The 17687-nt window shown below is 40.9% G+C and overlaps 1 protein-coding gene across 1 annotated transcript in view; it reads right to left on the bottom strand.

Annotated features, from left to right (window-relative positions):
* Positions 1-17687, bottom strand: part of LOC146969355 (glucosidase 2 subunit beta-like) — a 138910-nt gene that overhangs the window by 25599 nt on the left and 95624 nt on the right. Inside the window, exon 13 of the mRNA XM_085806291.1 lies at positions 698-769. Coding sequence (XP_085662417.1) covers positions 698-769 — 72 coding nt within the window. The remainder of the gene's footprint in view (positions 1-697; positions 770-17687) is intronic.

Raw genomic sequence — 17687 nt, 5'->3', positions numbered from 1 at the left:
GGATGCTTACACAACTACTGACTGGCAGATGTTTGAGGACACCGCCCATGGCAACATCAGTGAATACACACATAAATATCCGAGTGTTGTTCTAACAGCCACTGTCTTCACCAACTGAAAACACACACTGCCAGGGGAGAGCTCAACTCAAAGTATGGACCACTGTCTTCAGCTCAGGAGACACTGACATCCATAGAGCATCACAGAAGACTTTCGAAATGTCACATCCTCCACCCTCCATGGCCAGATGACGACCCGAGTAACCAGGACAACAACCACCCTCTTGCACTTCATCATCATAACTCATTCAAACAACTATCTTCTGCTCCATCTCCATCTCACAGAGCGGTGGAGGCAGGACAGCACATGACTGCTGCTGTTGAACCTCTATACATGTCAGATACTGTACAGTTTGTACAGCACAGTGTTATAATTTATTCATATTCTTACCCAATCTTTATTCTTTTTCCAATCTTGTATTCTATATTTTATGTAACTAGTGCTCTTATTGCTGATATGACCTGTTTTTTTCCCCCATCCGGTACATTTCACTGTAGCGCTGACCCCGTGTTAACCTAGAAATGATTAATACAAAAGAACTGTCTGATTGCATTTAGTAGATTTCCATTGCTGCTGACATATACCGGCTGGTCATCTTTTGTGGTTTTACAAGAGGTGAGGTGATTGAGGTACTTACCCTAATGAGACCTCTGTTCCTGCAGTGTTCTTCTGTGTGACTTGATTGAATGGGCACAGGGTGTAAGTATACCTGCAGAGAGAAAAGGGAACATGAGGAGAAAATGGTATCCAAGATATAAAAGAGACCAGAGAGAAAATATTAGCTTTTGCTGTTTCTCGTTTTTTTCTCATGTTATGAATAAAAAAGATAAAACATGTCTACTTGTCTGATTTAATTTATCACAGAAATAAGTGTATTTTTGTTCAGGAACTACTCCAGAAATGACACTACAGTATAATAATGCCAAAGTCTCAGAGCTGTGTGGTTTGTTGACCAGAAAACATGTTCAAATTTAGTTTTCAATTATAAAATGTCAAACTCAGCAAATAACAATGTGATGTTTTTATATTAAAGCTGAAAATCTATATATGTACCCCCTAGCTCTATGGATGTTTTTAGTGTCTTTCAGCCTGTTGTTTTGGTTGTATGGCACACACTTTAAAGGGATAGTTCAACATTTTGGCAAATTGGCCTTTAATTGCTGGTGCAAGCTATTTTTAGAACAACAACTTCAAAATGTTCCGTTATTATATTGTAGCGTGGTGAATGTGCAGGTCACAACTTGTCCACGAGAGCGTTTTGGAGTTGTTGGATTGTGTATTTGATCAGTTTGATGAGGGAAACCAAGAAATCCCATTAGCCTCCGTAGCGTAGCTCTGAGCAGCTCGCTCCTTTAACTCCTAAAACTACAGGGATTATGGCAATTGTACTGTGATGAGTTGTGTTTTATGTTGATGTGAGGTGCGTAGGACCCCCTCGAAAACGAGTTGCGACAACTCAAGGGGTTTATCCTGCTGATAATAAACAACTTAAACAACACTGGGCCAATTTGCCAAAATGTTGAACTATCCCTTTAAAAAAGTTGCCCGTATTACAGCAGCAGTGATATGCCAGCATTATGTTTACAGCTTGCATCTGCTCCACCAAGAGCCCACAGACATCAGTCCAGTATAAACTGTTACAACAACACAGTACAGTACTTAAATGCAGACAAGCAACAGTAGAGTGAGTAAACACACAGTCCAGCACCAAACAGTGTTTTACTACAGTATGTGGAATTACTGAAGAGTGAGACTGTCTGGGCTCAGCGGCAACCTACTGGGACAGAAGATTGACAAGGAGCTACCAGTTATACTGCCACCCACAGCTCCTCCACCACGGCAAAGAAAGACGAGTATGGAGGAGTTAGCAATTAGCAGAGACCATCACTAATGCATTTTGCTGGATATAGCGCTGGAGTACAAGCGCCATCACCAGCTCCAGTAACAGACTGATCAAAGACCTTGATGGTGAAACCGACAGGGGCGAATCGGGAGCCAAGACTTTTTTTTTTTTTCCTTGACATTTGAACCATTACAGTGTCTGTTATAAAAGAGCATAGGATGCCCAGACAACCACAACCAGAGAGAGAAAGAGAGAGAGAGGGGAAAAAAATGCAGGGTGGAGGGAAGGGAGAAAAAAAAATGGCGTAAGTAGATGTGGGCCGGGAAGTGCGGGGGGGATCAAAAGCTGTATGAGAGAAAAAGCAAGATGAAAGAAAAGAAAATGATGAACATCAGAGAAAACGGGGGGATAGTGGGAGAGAGAGGTAAGTGATTGGCTGGCCGAGATCTTTTTTTTTTTTTTTTTGCTCATGCGCTTGTTTGCCGATTGAATTTAATGCCTCTCATCTCAGAGACTTTCATTTATCTGTCCATGTCTACTGTATGTTTTGATGGGGATGCCCCAGCTCCCATCCGCCAGATATAAAGGCCCGGAAAAAAAATAAAAAAATAAAAAAATAACAGAAGCATCTTTTTTGACTGCAGAGTAAGCAGTACAGCTCAGAGTAGAATTAAATGTGTCTCACCATGACTAAGCCAATTGAGAATCCATTGCCCCTCTGAGGAATTTGACACTGTGCAGCATGGTTCCTACTGGGCTGTGCTCATAGTGGTTTTATGTCATTGACTACAGTAGTTTATCCCTAAACTACACACACACACACACACACACACACACACATATATATATATAGTATATATACGTATATGTCTTTTATAGATCTGCTGTCAACCTCTCTCTTCCGGCCACCACTTTGACCTCGGTTGAAATAACTCAGTAGCTACTGGATGGATTGCGTTGAAATGTGATGCGAGCGCTCACGTCGCCCTCAGGATGAATGAAAATTTCAGCGACCCTCCGCGACCTCTTAATCCATCACCACCGCCGAAGCGCCGCCGCTTTGCCCACGGAGCCCGCAGCCTCTTTGTCTCCTTTCCCGGAGCTTACGGATTGGTTAAAGGTTTTTCTTCACAGCTGGCCTTGACCTCATCAAGGACACTCAACACCTTGAGTCAGCTGCAACCATCGCATTATAAGTTCGCCGAACACCCACAACTGAAGTACCTGAGAGAACTTACATAACCGCTGGATTTGAAATAGAAACGGACACTCGGCCGGAGCACCGAAATGCTAAATAAAATGTCAAATTAGCCAAATAACCTCGCCATGCGACATAGAAAGAGAATGAAATACATAAATGAATCACACAACCCTCTCTTGACACCTGCTTTATTGTTCCTTATACACGCCACTAGATTCATTAAGTTTGTAAAGCAGGTGTTTCAGCAACAACAAACATCCTCATCTGAGCCCAGAAACAGATGGCACTGATAGACGGAGGGATACCGAAGAGGAGAGGGAAAGGGGGAAGGAAAAAAAAAAGGGGTAACGCAGTGAAAAAGCAATCAACTGAGTCCCATAGGGGAGTTCCTCTGTATGTCTCTACCTTTCTCCCCCTCTCTATCACCCTCTCTTTTACCCTCAAGGCAAAGCCATTCATCCCTGCCCACTTTTGCTGACACGCCAGCACTGCACACACACACGTAAGAAGAAAAAAAAAAGCTAGGCTATTTGTGTGCGGGGGCACTGTGATCTGACCTTGGATGCTCGCCTCCATGTGGCAGCTTGTGAGAAAACAAAAGCAGGCAAGGCAACACAGAAAACGTGTCGATGGTTTAGAGAGCGAGAGAGACAGAGAGGAAGAAAAAAAAGAGAAAAAGTTCGGAGAGATTAGAAATGTCGAGCCCAACATGCGGATGGAGGCGCAGGTTGATTAGCTGTCTGTCTCCGAGACAGACACTTCACATTCTGTCGCCTCCATTACATAAACGGGACGCCGCAGAAAGGTCAAACAAGTACACTTACACAAACTGTCCCCAGCTATCCTCGGCGAGTTGAGCGCAGTGTGTGACACGAAGGAGGAAATATCCGCCGAGATGGACGGGCGGGTGACAAAGGCTTTTTGAGGGGAGGAGAGGCTGACAGCGATGGAAATGTGAGGCTGAGAAACAGCCAAAGTCAGGAGGAGAGGAAAGAACGGGAAGGATGAAAAGCAATAATGATAAAAAAATTTTAAAAAAATAAAAAAAGTGGGCAAAATGGGAGTGGGAGAAAAATCAGACTGGTAGTGACGCCGTGCAAATGAATCACCGAGCGAACAGGCCGCAAATATGACAGATGATGACGCGCGACAAAGCGGGGGGACACTGGGCGGAGGATTCAAAGGATAAGAAAGGAAGAGACGAGGAGATAAATCCTGCTGGGCCTCACTGATTAAACCTTTGACAATAATTAGAAGGCTATTCGACGAGCGAGCAGATCAGAAATGACTACGGTGATCCTCCCATTTGGGTCCTGAACTCCACGCTGAGTCTCTCTCCCCGTTCCCCCACGTTCAATCTGTCACCATCTGACAATGCAGCACTGACACCAGCCATAATAAGTCGGTGCGGCTGTGTCAATCTTCGGCAGGTGTTCTGAAGCTGGAAGGTACACGGTTAGAGAATAAATATCTTAGATGCAACCACTTAGGGCCCGAGGCGGTATTTCATACTTCACTGGTTCGGACCGTTGCCTTAGTTCACTCAGAAATCCGCTGAATTCTGGAGCTGAAGTGGAGCGAGAGCAAATTAATGAAATAAATTGAGATAACACTTATCTCAGTCTATGTATGCTAAAGCAGAAACCACTGTTGACATAAGAAATTAAACAAACCGGTAACAATTTAACTTAATTTATAAGAAGTGTGTGAAGTTGTAATCCCTTTTTTTATTTCTCATTTCTCTTTAATTTCTTTATCTTGTGTATTTATATATACAGGTATGTGTGAATGTTACAATGTATGTATATAAGATCTCAGTGTATTAGGAATAAGAGCCTGACACAAGTTCACATTGTGATTCCGATGTAGATACTATATACAAATGACAGATGTATTATGTTATGTTGAAAAAAACAATAAAACGATTAGAAAGAAAAACAACATTCTTGATAATATATATACTGTTACTGTATATACAGTCCTGGAACATATTACCAGTTTACGTTAGAGACTGTGCCACTTACAGTACACCACTTTCAAAAAGACCCTCAAACAGTGGTTAGTAGCAAGCCAGACCTGCTCTCATACCTAACTTTTTGTCTTTCTTTTTTTCTGGGACCTATTTTTTGTGTAAAACTGTGTTTTATCTATTTGTATACTGGTATATTGTTTGTATGATATGACTTGCCTTAGGACAACGGATGTGAATGAGCAACTATGCTAACTCCGGCATATTTACATTGATGCTCTGGCTGACATGTTGATTAAAGCAGATATCAGTGGAATGTTTTTGTTAATATAAGTCCTAAATAGTCCTCTTTTCCGTCAGCAATCACTTACATGAAGTATTTCAGCCTAAACATGAGTCTCTCCGTCACTCTGCTCTGCTGTAACCCGAGGAGAAAATTTTCCTTGTGGGATACAAGTGTTATCCAATGAGGGGAGAGAACGGCATGAAGGGCTGTGTGTGCAGCCAAGGGATGCGCGTGAATGTGGTGACGTAGCACGAGGACCAATTGATGCCTGACAAGGGCGGGGGCTGCTAACTCATGGTGCGTTCAAGGAAACTCGTACTTTGTGTTTTTCCTTCCTGTGAAGTCATACCAGTTCGATCTGGTACGAGTTCACGGGTCGGAAGTTACGAGTGGCCGTTATAGGGAACTTTCACAGACAACAGGACGGTAAAAACACGAGCTACGGGTTACCTGGAACGCTACCAAGTCGTAGTTGTGACTTGAAGCTGTAACTTACGGTTTCAAAAGCCTGCCTTGAACACAGCATTAGCCGAAACGGCCGTGCCCCTGATATCTGCTTTAATATGCAATGTCCTAATAAAAAAATTTAAAAAATAATATATATATACTGTATATATATATATATACACACAATTTCACAAAGAGAGTTGCAGTTTTCGCATCCCTGTGCTCCCAGATGTTCAGTTACTACTAATAACAATGAACACTACGAAAACTGGACCCACGCTGTTATCAACGTCAATTCTGAGTTCTAACAGAGTCACTAAACTTGTGTTTTCACAGGGGAAAAAAGACATAAGCATATTTATTCCTGAGTCCATGGAGACCGAGTCAAGAGAGGGAGAAGGAGAGAGAGAGGGAGGGAGAGAGAGCAATTAGGCCTTTCTCCCACTAGACTGCTCTGTGACGGCGTGGGTGGAGTTCACGCAGGGTGACACTGCAAACTGCAGCAACGTCAACACTAGCTAATTGGTTTACAGGTAACGCTGTGTTCATTCGGCTGGCAGGCCAGAGGTCGGAGGTGACTCGGCGATGTACAGTGACGTGGTTAATTGTTTAGTAGCAAACTTTATGGAGAGCCAACACATTTATCAGTAGAGCGGCTTTCAAAATAAAAACATCAACATTGCGTAACAGGTTACACTGCAGGCGCTTTGAGTTCTATATTTATTAAGCCATCATGTTGTTGGTGATACTTCTACATTATTTACCAAGGAGAAGGAAAAGTACCTACCCCATATTTGAAGCCAAGGCCTGTATTAATATGTAAAGTGAGTTTATATATATGTTTACATTGAAAATACTGCAGGTCAGAGAAGGTAATGACGTGTAACACTCGAGTCTCAAAGAGCGTTTATGTTGTTGTTAGAAACACACCACTGAAACACAGTGTTGCAAACTCCAAAACAAATAAGCCCCTCTTTCTGCTGAGCTATGAGCAATTGTGAGAGATAATAATTAATTGCTTTAGCACCTTATTCGGGCAGTGCACAAGGTGTTTGCAATTAAATGCTAATAACAGTCACATTTACAGAAAAACAAAGGAACTTGTAGCAGAAGCGGCAATATGTGCAAATAACATCTGCCTAAATTGAATGGAAAAGAAATTAAATGCATGTACTGATCATTTGGGGAGGACAATGTGTCTGGCTCTTTTGTTTCTCTGCGTTACTGCAGCTCCGGCTACTAAAGAAAAAAAAAGTAGCAGAGTGTATGTGTGTGTGTGTGTGTGTGTGTGCTGAAGAAGCGAGAGACTGTTACCACTATGTTATTTACAGCTATTACTCCAGAAAAACAAAACATTGTCCAGTCTTGCTTGGACTTAAAGGAGACATATTATTCCCCTTTTCCACAAATTAAAATAGTTCCCAGGTGTCTTAAAGACGTGTCTGTGAGATGCTTCAGTCAAAATACCCGAAGGATCAAACATCACAACTCTTTTCATCCACTCAAAATAGCCCTGTTCAGAACGGCTGGTTTCAGTGCCTGTCCCTTTAAATGCAAATGAGCCCCTGCTCACCCCGCCCCCTCTACCGGTACTCACAGGTAGGGGTGGACAGCTTGTACAAACCACAAGGATTTCAACCTTAGGAGCCTGCAAATAACTTCTTTTTTTTTTGTCAATTCTCAAATTTTGGGGGCCGGAAGGTAAAGAGCCTTCAAAAAGTGATATTTCCATGTCACCTTTAATGGAGTACACACTGACATTTTTGGGAAGTTGCTACGCCAAATAACTTAGATTTGGTTTTTCTAGATCTCCATAGACCCCCATGTTAGAATCGCCGATTTTACATCCTCAATAAACATGATCAAAGCCTAGTGCCATCCCATTTTTTGGTCTCAACCGATAGTTTCTACCCCCGCACACACTCTGAGGGGGGTGACATTTTTTTTTAACTCTACCGTTTCACTATTATTAGGTTTAAATTTCTTGCCAATTAGGACGCGGAAACGTTGAGTGAAAGGTCCGAGCAGGTCCGGAGACCGCTGCTTCGAGGCCAGTGGGCGGGTTCTCGGCCGGTTAATCCAACATGGCGCTGTTCAGGCCGCCATATTTGAGTCACAAAAACGACTCCCCAAAACCAATGGGTGCTACGTCCATATTTTTTCAGTCTATGCACAGCACCCAGATAAATAGTCACACAAACATGCTGTAGCCTATTTCCATGTTGAACCCACAACCTGTTGTTTGTTATCTTCAGCTAGCTGCTTCTCCTTCTTTTTGGTACATAGCCTACGCTAAGCCAAGCTAACCAGGTGTTTGGCTGCAGCTTCGTATTGGATTAAACTCAGTATCATTTACTAACCTAAAATGTTGGGAAACACAAATATGTCCCTTCTTTAACACTTGGCACACCCATGACTTAGCAGATTTAATCAGTCTGAACACACAGTAGCCCTAAAGTAACTAGAAGAATTTCTGACTAAACCCTGAGTCGACAGTGAATCATCTGACCTGCTTGTAAAGGCAGCAAGGTTGTCTTGCGTCTGTCTGCAGCGGCACCGTATGTGGGGGTGGGTTGTTTATTTTAGGTAATTTTTTCAATATTAAATGAGTAACCATCAAAGATTAATACAATATATTATTTACTATGTACAAGTCAAACTTACTGTTTCTTTTTCTTTTCTTGTTTTTGGCAGAAATAAACAATCTGTGTGTTAGCTGCAGACTGTGGTAGGCTACCTGTCAGACGAGTTGGTCAGGGATACTGGAACACTACACAAAATGATGCCCACAGGCTGAGATGCATCAGTAACGACATAGATGGCCATAAAGGTTGTGCATAATCAAATGCCCAAAAGGAATAATCCTATTGATTTGATGACCTCTTGATCTTACTTACTGTGCCACCATCAGGCCTTATTTTTTTATTTCCCAAGTTCCATATGCACAGCTGCTTATTTTCTAGCTGCTGTCTACTCTAAGTTTTATATCATTACGGTATATACATAATGACAATAATTTATTCCAAGTCAAGAGGTTGAGGCGTATTGAAGTTGTATTCATTTTAATTAATTGAAAGTTACTCAATTGTTTTTTACTACTGAAATGTAAAAGACGACTTTTAACACATTCCTTGTAGAGACTATCAGTCTTGCGTCAAATAGTGGATTCCACTGTATGCAGAATACTGGATGCAGGTTGTTATTTTTTTAGTAGGTTTAGTTTGGTCTGCAGTGATGGGACAGACCCAAAATCTTTGTTGGCTTCCCTGTCTGTCTGTCTGTCTGTCTGTCTGTCTGTCTGTCTGTCTGTCAATTACAGTTGCAACTGCACCAATGTTACAGTCAGGTACACTGCAGAACCAAAACTTCTTCCTTCTCTCGGTGTCTCAGGCCTGTGTCTAGTTAAAGTATATTCTGACCCATCAAACAGAAAACAAACACCTATTATGGATTGTAGCCCTCACAGTGAAACCTGCAGAGCACACTGTGTACCTTGTTTTAACACACTCGGTAAGAATAAAATGGGCACCTGGAAAAGGGCATTCCCTGGACTAAACTCGGATAAGTGCTGATGAGGTGAGTTATGTTTTTTTTCCTGTTTGAGTTGAACTTACAAAAATGCAGAGCTAGTCATGCCACAACATATTGTATTGCTCTTGTTTGTGGCTTTTTTCTCTTCTAGTTTAGCTTGCAATGATTTTTCTTTTATTTTACAGTGAATCAATGTGACATCTGGAAATTAGAAGAGCGTTTACGTGCGCGCTTACAATACAGTATGTTTTTTTTTTCTTTTAGAAATATGGATGACTCAGTATTAAATAAGCCTTCAATCAAAATGTTGCTGTTGTGAGTTCTCAGACGCACAAACACACACACTGAAGCAGAAAGTTTTGTAAAGATAAATAAAATATGAGGAATCACTGATTAATTTTTTTCAACCACAATAGAGAGTGTTTGTTCAAATAACAGTGTCATAATGTTAGAGCTGGTCAGCACATGCAGTATGGCCCTCCTTAATTAGTGTATGTATTTAACTACACATTTAAATTAAACTGCATAAATATACCGTATATAATTAGTTAGCATACTTAGCTTTATCTGCTCAATACATTACAGTCAGGGATTTAACGCCTTCCAATGCAGCTTTTATTAAACCATTACTTATAATCACTGCTTTGTTATAACTATTGTTACTGTGCTTTCATTATGTAATAAGAGAGAGCCTATTTCTATTTTACAAAGAAACTGCTTCGCCTTTATACAGAGGACATTTTTCCTGGAGTGTATCTAATATAAGAGCAACCTACTGTGGGAGATGAAGGTGGGAGCGAGGCACTTTGATTTATGTCCTGATGGTGAAAAAGTTCTGCAGTGTTTGAATCTCTTTCCTACACTGAAAGTATTGAAAGAAAAAAAAAAAAAAGTACAGCTGCAATGACAGTTTTTACTTTTAGTGCTGCTAAAATTCGAATGGTCAGCTCATCGGGGCAGCGAGAGCAATTATGGAATCAAATTCCAGTAGTAGGACTGATATTAGGTAGACTATTTAAAATGACATCGTTATCACTGTGAGGTTGAGTCAGTGCAATTTCTTTCACTTGGTACTTGAGTGGAGGGTTTGCGGGCTGCTCAAAGACCCTGGTACTTCGCTCTAGAGCCAGTTAGAAAGAAGACATACTCAAAGTAGGCCATTTTTCAGTTTACCTTCATTTTCCACATGGCGAACCACAAATTCAAGTCTGAATAAAACGCTGTATGGTGTTTTTACCATGAGTCTGATTGAAGTTCGCTTTCCTGACAGCCCATCAAATTTTGGCCTTGAAATTCTTCATGCAAAGCTGAGAGCCAATGCACAAGGTTGATATACGATATACATTTCTTTTTCTTTCATTTTTTTTTTTTTTTATCTTATTATGCTTTCTGTGAAGCAACAAGAAGAGGGAAGGTGAATGCACAGTAGAGACCTCTTTCCCACACAAATTACCCAGGAAAAAAAATAACACAGAGCGAAAGAGCCTCTCTCCCTGAGAAGATGCCTCCATTTATATGCGAAAAAATGGGAAACAAAACAAGCCAAACTTGAAGCCAATTTAGTTTTTAGAGCCATCACTAAGGGCAATGAAGCAAATAGCCTCTGGCAGATCATTTAAAGCTGCTTTCTCCCTGCCATCTCTCAAGATGTTACGTTATTATTGCCGTTATTTTCTTCTCAAAATAAGTGAAGGTTGAGGGATGTGGAAGATATGATAGGAACTAAGGGACAACAGCTGGTCTGTATGGCTCTTGAAAACCTCTGCTAATATATTAATCTATTGTGGAATAATGGCACTTCAAAAATGAAATCCGGTGCACATAAATACCCATGTTTGTTCTGTTTTTTTTTTTTATATTATAAATTGAAATAAACTAATAAACCAGCCACAACTCCCATATGTTGACCTTCCTTCCAGCCCATGAGTAATCAGTATTCACGGATTGAACCACCACACCCATCTTCAAACACAAAGTGAAAGAAACAAAAGGTACTTATAATGTAGGAACTACCTGATACTCATTACAGCTTCTGGTGTGGTTGTTGGAATTTGAATCCAGCCTTTGTTCACATCTCAACTCCACACCTCTACAGTAGCTGCGTCTAACACACACAGACACATAAACATTTGTTAAAGCGCTGAGAATACCTTTGTGGTAGTTCCTGCCACAGTTGGTGTCTTTAGAAACACACACAGACACACACACACACACACACACACAAGGTTAAAAAAAACAAAAAAAACCCAGCAGCCTCTCTACCACGGCTGGTAATCAGATCATGTTGTCATGTTATTACTATTTCATTAGTTTCATGAGCAGAAGCTACATAACTGAAAAGATGCCGGGAGCTTTTTAGACAATTTCCATTGCGACCTCAAAGAAAACAATCGGAGGGCTTTCTTCTCTGTCGGGCCTAAAGGGACCTTTCCCATAACGTGGTATACAGTACAATAATACAGAGCAGAATGTAAAGGATGCTACGTAGGTGTGGAGCAAGTTGGCTGAAAATAATATTTTACACTTTTCCTCCTCAAAGGTGTAAAAAACACGGCTCTTAACACTAAGGAGTGTTGGGGAATCTACTTCTACATAACTTAAGGTGATAATTAGAGTTCCCACTTTAAAACTGAGCTAGAATTATCGCCTCATGGTTGTATGGCTCCACCAACCACGGAAACTGCAGTTTACATCCACAATTGTTGAGCCTCATAATACATATGATACACACTATTAAGGAGTTAATAAAAGGCCTGCAGCCTTTAATTGTAACACGACGCCCCCCCTTTGGTTTTTCTAGAGTCTTCAACCACATGTTGAGATCTTCATTAGCAGCTGGAGTCTTGTCAGTTGTCATGGAAATAATTGATTGCTAAGATCACAAGGTGGGGCTGAAAGGACTAAAGTATTTTCTGAAACTATATTTGAAGATGCTTAAATGGAAAAAATCCTTTTTTTTTCTTTTTTTTGGAGACAGTTGTAACTACAGCTTGATTTGTGAACAGATTGTTCACATATGGCTGACACCAAGGCGCTGTAATAAGATCAGCATCAACACCATTATAAAATCTCACATGTTGGATTGGAGCACAAGTGAAGGGGCAAATATGAAGAGAACATTTTTTTTAAATAATGGGCTGATGTGACAGAAGAGGGTGAATTTGTGGAGCCAGGCTGAGGTCAATAAAGGGCTTACAGAGGTTTTTTTTTTTTTTCTTCAATTCATATACGCATACACACCATGTACTCTGGTCTATAGGTGATGAGACGGCACCATGACTACTATTTTCATTTCTAAGTGTGCATTTGAAGATTACTCCCTTTCAAATGTCAGACGATGAGGTGAAGCAGAACTACATAACTACCTCCTGCCTCCGTCTGTGTGTTGAACATGAACACAGCAGACATGTCTCTCTCAGGGTGAAGAGCTCAGATGTGGATGGTCTGGCTGTTAAATATCACTCTTTTACTATTGTTTTCGCTGCCATAAACTGATCAGGATGATTTATTTCAATAATTTGCTTCAAATTACACCAAACTATTAACCCCATTTCAATGCAGATACTGCTGAAGGTAGCTGATTACTAGATCAGAAGCATCATACTGTACTGTAGGTGTGCTAATACCATCATTAACTCCTCAGTAAATAAAAAACCCTAATGTCTCACAGGATGCTAAATGAAATGCCTGAAAGTGAAACCTTTAAAAACTATGTCTACTTATTACAATGGATCCTCAAGAAGAAAAGAAACATCACCGTGTGCTGGATAGTAATTACACTTTGCTGGAATTCTTGCAGTTGTCGAATTAGATCATATTAGTTTTGATTAGATAAAATAAATTCTGTCGAGCTCGCTAGGAGGTTCAGGTTGTCGCAGCAGGAATTATAAGTGAGACACAGCAGGAAAAGAAATATAATATAAACATTGCATAACATTGGGATTGTAATTTTTATACACAGAGACACTTCGCTGTCTCTCTTTTAAGTTTATTGATTTTTTTTTTTACTTTGTGCTTGTTCTCTCCTGGGTCTCTATGTTAAACCTGGATGATCTCATTGTCTGTTTTAGGTCAAACCAATTTAAAAATTTAAATGCATCTCTTTGGCCCACATTCTGTACAAAACAAAGGGAAGGGCAGCGGCTAGACGACTGTTTGCATTTAACTAAACTGAAACAGAATATCTGTGTCATAGCAGACATAGTTACATTTTCTATTTATGTGACAGGGATATGTTGTTAATTAATGTATTTTAAATCACAGTTATGTTGATCCTGAACATTTCAGTAAAATGTCAGACAGCATATTTGTTTCCTGTCAAAACAACTGATCTGGCAGAACATCAACTTCCATTACAAAGCACTTTCTCATCTGTATCACAGATCAAGGTTTGACTTATACTTGTGCTTATATACAAAGTAAATGAAGACGGTTATGTCAGTGATTCTAGTCAGTTTTAGTTGGTTTTGTTAGTTTCTTTCCATTATTACGCCTTTTTTTATTCTAAAGCTGCTTTTCATTTAGTTTTAGTAGTTTTTATTAAAGATACAGTAATAACCACTGATCTCCAACCCAATGCAGCAATGGCCATATTCGGTACCACAGATAGAAGACATTCTACAATAAAGAAAAGATATAAAGACATCATTGCTTTGACAACGCTGCTTGCACATAGAATATTATTACACTGGAAATCAGAAAATCCGTACCGTAAATTGCATACAGTATCTGTATGGTTTAGTAACTGAACGCAATTCATGCAGTTAGAGAAAATAAAATACACTCTCAGGGAGTCTAGGGACAAATTCTTTTCTGTCTGGGATCCACTGTTGATGCACTTGGGTAAACTTAAAACTGTGCCCACCTGGTACCACTCAGCAGCCCTCTTTGCATTTGTATTTGTGATATTTATCCATGTAAACCGTCTGTCCTAGCTTCAGTGATGGTGAGCCTATGTATACAGTATGCTCTTTTTCTTGTATTGTTCAAATTTGATTAAATTAATTAATTTATCTATAGGGTGTCTTGCATGTTCTTTGTGGTTGTGTGATTCAAGCATTGTTCTAAGGACCTTTCTGTTTTTGTGTCTATATACACAAGCGAAGGGCAATTAAAATAGATATTAACCATGCTGCAAACTAACCTGTTTCCAACTGAATCATAAAGGTGCCAGGTCTCCACATTAAAAAGAAAGAGCAGTTAAGTTTTTCAGGTATAGGTGCAGTCATAAGGTGCGGTAGCATGTGGTGAACACAGGATATTTACAAGCCTTGGCGCTCACTGGATAATGCGTCCGTGACCACTTGAACCTGGGAGGAAGCACTGCAGTGTGCATGAGGCGACTCTTCCAGCTTACTGCCCACAGACTACAGCCTGAATATGAACAAACCTTTTTGTCCAAACTGGCGCAGGTAGCCGTCTGCTTGGGCCAAGCTGACCCAGGCACACGTAACGCAGGCGGGCTCCACTCTGGGTTCATGGTCACCTCCATGCACAGGAAATGGAACATACAGTAATTGCAGCCAATGTTTTGGTGGTTGGGTTTGGTATTTTAGAGGTCTGTCTTCTCTCGGACTGAGACGTAATGCCTGTGCAGGAGCGCTGGGTTGAAAATTTAACTCGAGCTTCTTTAAAAACTTAAAAACTAGGACAAGAATGACAACAATAAAGATGATTAACTTGGCTCTAATTTGTCTCGTTCTGAGTCAGACGCAGGAAGTCCTGGTGTGCTGTAACAAGCTGGGATAAACAAGATATGAAAAGTTGACCCACTATTTCAGCACAGCCCACAGATACTCTGTCCAACTCTCTGGCCATGAAGTTGTCAGGATAACAAAGACTGATGAGATATTATTATATGACCCCGCCAGACACACATACACTCCCTGCCAACCCACCGGTCTACTGGACCAATGGAGAGCTCCTGCTACTTCAGATGGTCGCCCCTGCTGGTGACTGGGCACAGTCCCCGCTAGTTCTCTTGCCTACAGGAAGGGACCGGCGTCGCCGCGGCCAAAGGCTTTGTTGAATCACAATCGGGTGAAGGAGGCAGCGATTCAACTGGAAGATTTACTGTCTGTGCTTTTGTGGTCTGCAGGAAACATTAAGAGCACCAAACTCTGAGAAATAAATAGCTCACAGCAGAGATGCTGCACCAGTCCACCTAATGAAATTAAACAGAAACTTGAAAGATGCAACAGATTTGCAGAAACACACAGGAGGAGGCTGAGCTTTTAATCTAAACATGTTTTGATGAAAAGCGCCGCATTACAAACTAAATGTAAAAGAATTACTCATCATAATTATGTAAAATGAGTTATAAACGATGGTAAAAGTTCTACTGGTTTTAAAGAATAACTCTGAAATAATATTCTATGTCTTCCAATTAAATGAACAAAACCGACAACAGAGTGATTCTCCTAACAAGTACTATCTGTGTAGCCAAAGCCTGATATAGCATCTTCCTCTGTGCCATAGATTTCCATTGTTGTCATGTTTATTTTGAGTCCTGCTGCCGCAGATACTCGCTAGCACACCAAATCCCCGGCTGAAAACAGCCCCCAACAAATGCTCTACTTACACCTGTTTGAGTGAATTACACAATGTGGAGCTGTTTAGGGGGAATATTAGCCTATGTCTGTTTGGTTTTTTTAATGAAAGTACATGTGTTTTAAAGGATGAATGTCTTCATTTGGGGTTACCACAGGCAGAGGGCTAAGATATTATTGATTTGGGTCATTTAATGTGAAAAATTATAAAATATTGGCTTTATTTTTCTTTAACATGTCAGATCTCCTGTGACACTGCCTTTAAAGCAGATTAATGCAATCCTACCGCCCCCTCTGTTATTGACAAATGACCACATGTGACCTTTTGGAGTTAATTAATTGCATGAGGAGCTGATTAAGAGTAATGTTAAATTTCATGCTTTAATTTAACAACAGTGTCCGTGCCACATCTATCATAATTTGAAAGCTACTGGGTGTGAAAAGTGCTGGTGCTCTAAGGCACAGACTTGCATAAGCAGCCACTGCAGCACGACCACTTTATTTCAACAGCATTCCAATTACGGTTATCCAGGGCTCCTGCCTCTCTGTCCCTTTGATAAACCAGGACAAACAAGGTTTTCTTTTCATTTGTGCATATGTATGCATTTGTCTGCTGTTCTATGTGGCCTCTGTTAGTTGCTCTTATGGCATCGCGCCGGTTTCTAAGAGCGGTCGGCCCTCGCGCGGCATCTGGAACGACTGCTTAAGTTACATTAATACTGAAAGCAACTTTTTTTTTTCCTTCAGTTCATTGGGAAACCTGAAATGACACATGCTCTTAACAACATCATTACCAGCAAGAGCTTCACTGAAATGTTTCAATTCCTGACAAATACTTTGCCATCCACAGGCAGAATGCAAATAACTTACTCTCTTAAGATCCCAATGGTCCTGTCAACCCCTATTTGCAACCAGATATTATTCATGGTGCAGCTGTTATGAAATCTACCACATATATGGCTCTTCATTTCCATGTTGCTCTCACCGCAGTCAGCAGACACATGTAGGGCTCCACGCCACCCGCCCTTGCCGTGGTTTGAAACAGCTCCCTCTAGGCTAGCCCGACGGAGTCTCTTTCTTCCCTGGAAGAACCCGGCGCGCTGTTAAGGCCATGTGATGTTCTACAGACAGTTGGAAGTGTCACTTGTGCTGCGTTATCCTTCTCTCTTCTCTGTCAAAGCTGAACCACAGTGGCGGGCATGACTCACTGAAGTGCTGTACTTTCTAATGACACGAGAGCGGAGGCTGAGTCAATCTGACCTGACAGTCTTGCATAAATCATGGCCCTTCGATTTAAGTTGCTTTGAGGAGTGTCAACAAATCCACAGGAGGAATATTAGACTCTGCTGTAGGTAGGGACTCCGCCTCTGAGAACTCATTATAGGGTGTCTTCCTTCATGCTGTGCCAGGCTGTGTTGACTGAATTGCCAAGCTTATTTCTGATTCACTGGCAGGAGCCCGCGTTTTAAATTCCCGACTCGCGATAAGAGCCCACCAGCACCCTAAAGACCATTTCGGGGGAAATACATGGATTTTTAATGGGTGCATTTTCAGAGGTGAGGGTTTCAATTGCTTGTACAGCAATGTAAAAAAAAAAGAAGCTAACTCTGGGCTGGAAAGAGATGCATGAAAATATAGCAATAAATGCCATTAAATGATAATGCACCAAAAAACAAGCCTTGTCTCTTAGCTTTTATTCATGTTGTTTATGGTCTTTAGAGAAACTGATGAGAAGGCAATGTGCGGAGTGCTACTACACAGCGTTTAGCTTCTCATCTCGCCGTTAATCATTCTACTTGAAA

Source organism: Trachurus japonicus, chromosome 18 (genome assembly GCF_045865225.1).
Source record: "Trachurus japonicus isolate A0001 chromosome 18, Traja_1.0".
Classification (NCBI taxonomy): Eukaryota; Metazoa; Chordata; class Actinopteri; order Carangiformes; family Carangidae; genus Trachurus; species Trachurus japonicus.
The sequence above is the reverse complement of the archived record's forward strand: the minus strand, read 5'-3'. Positions and strand labels throughout refer to the sequence as shown.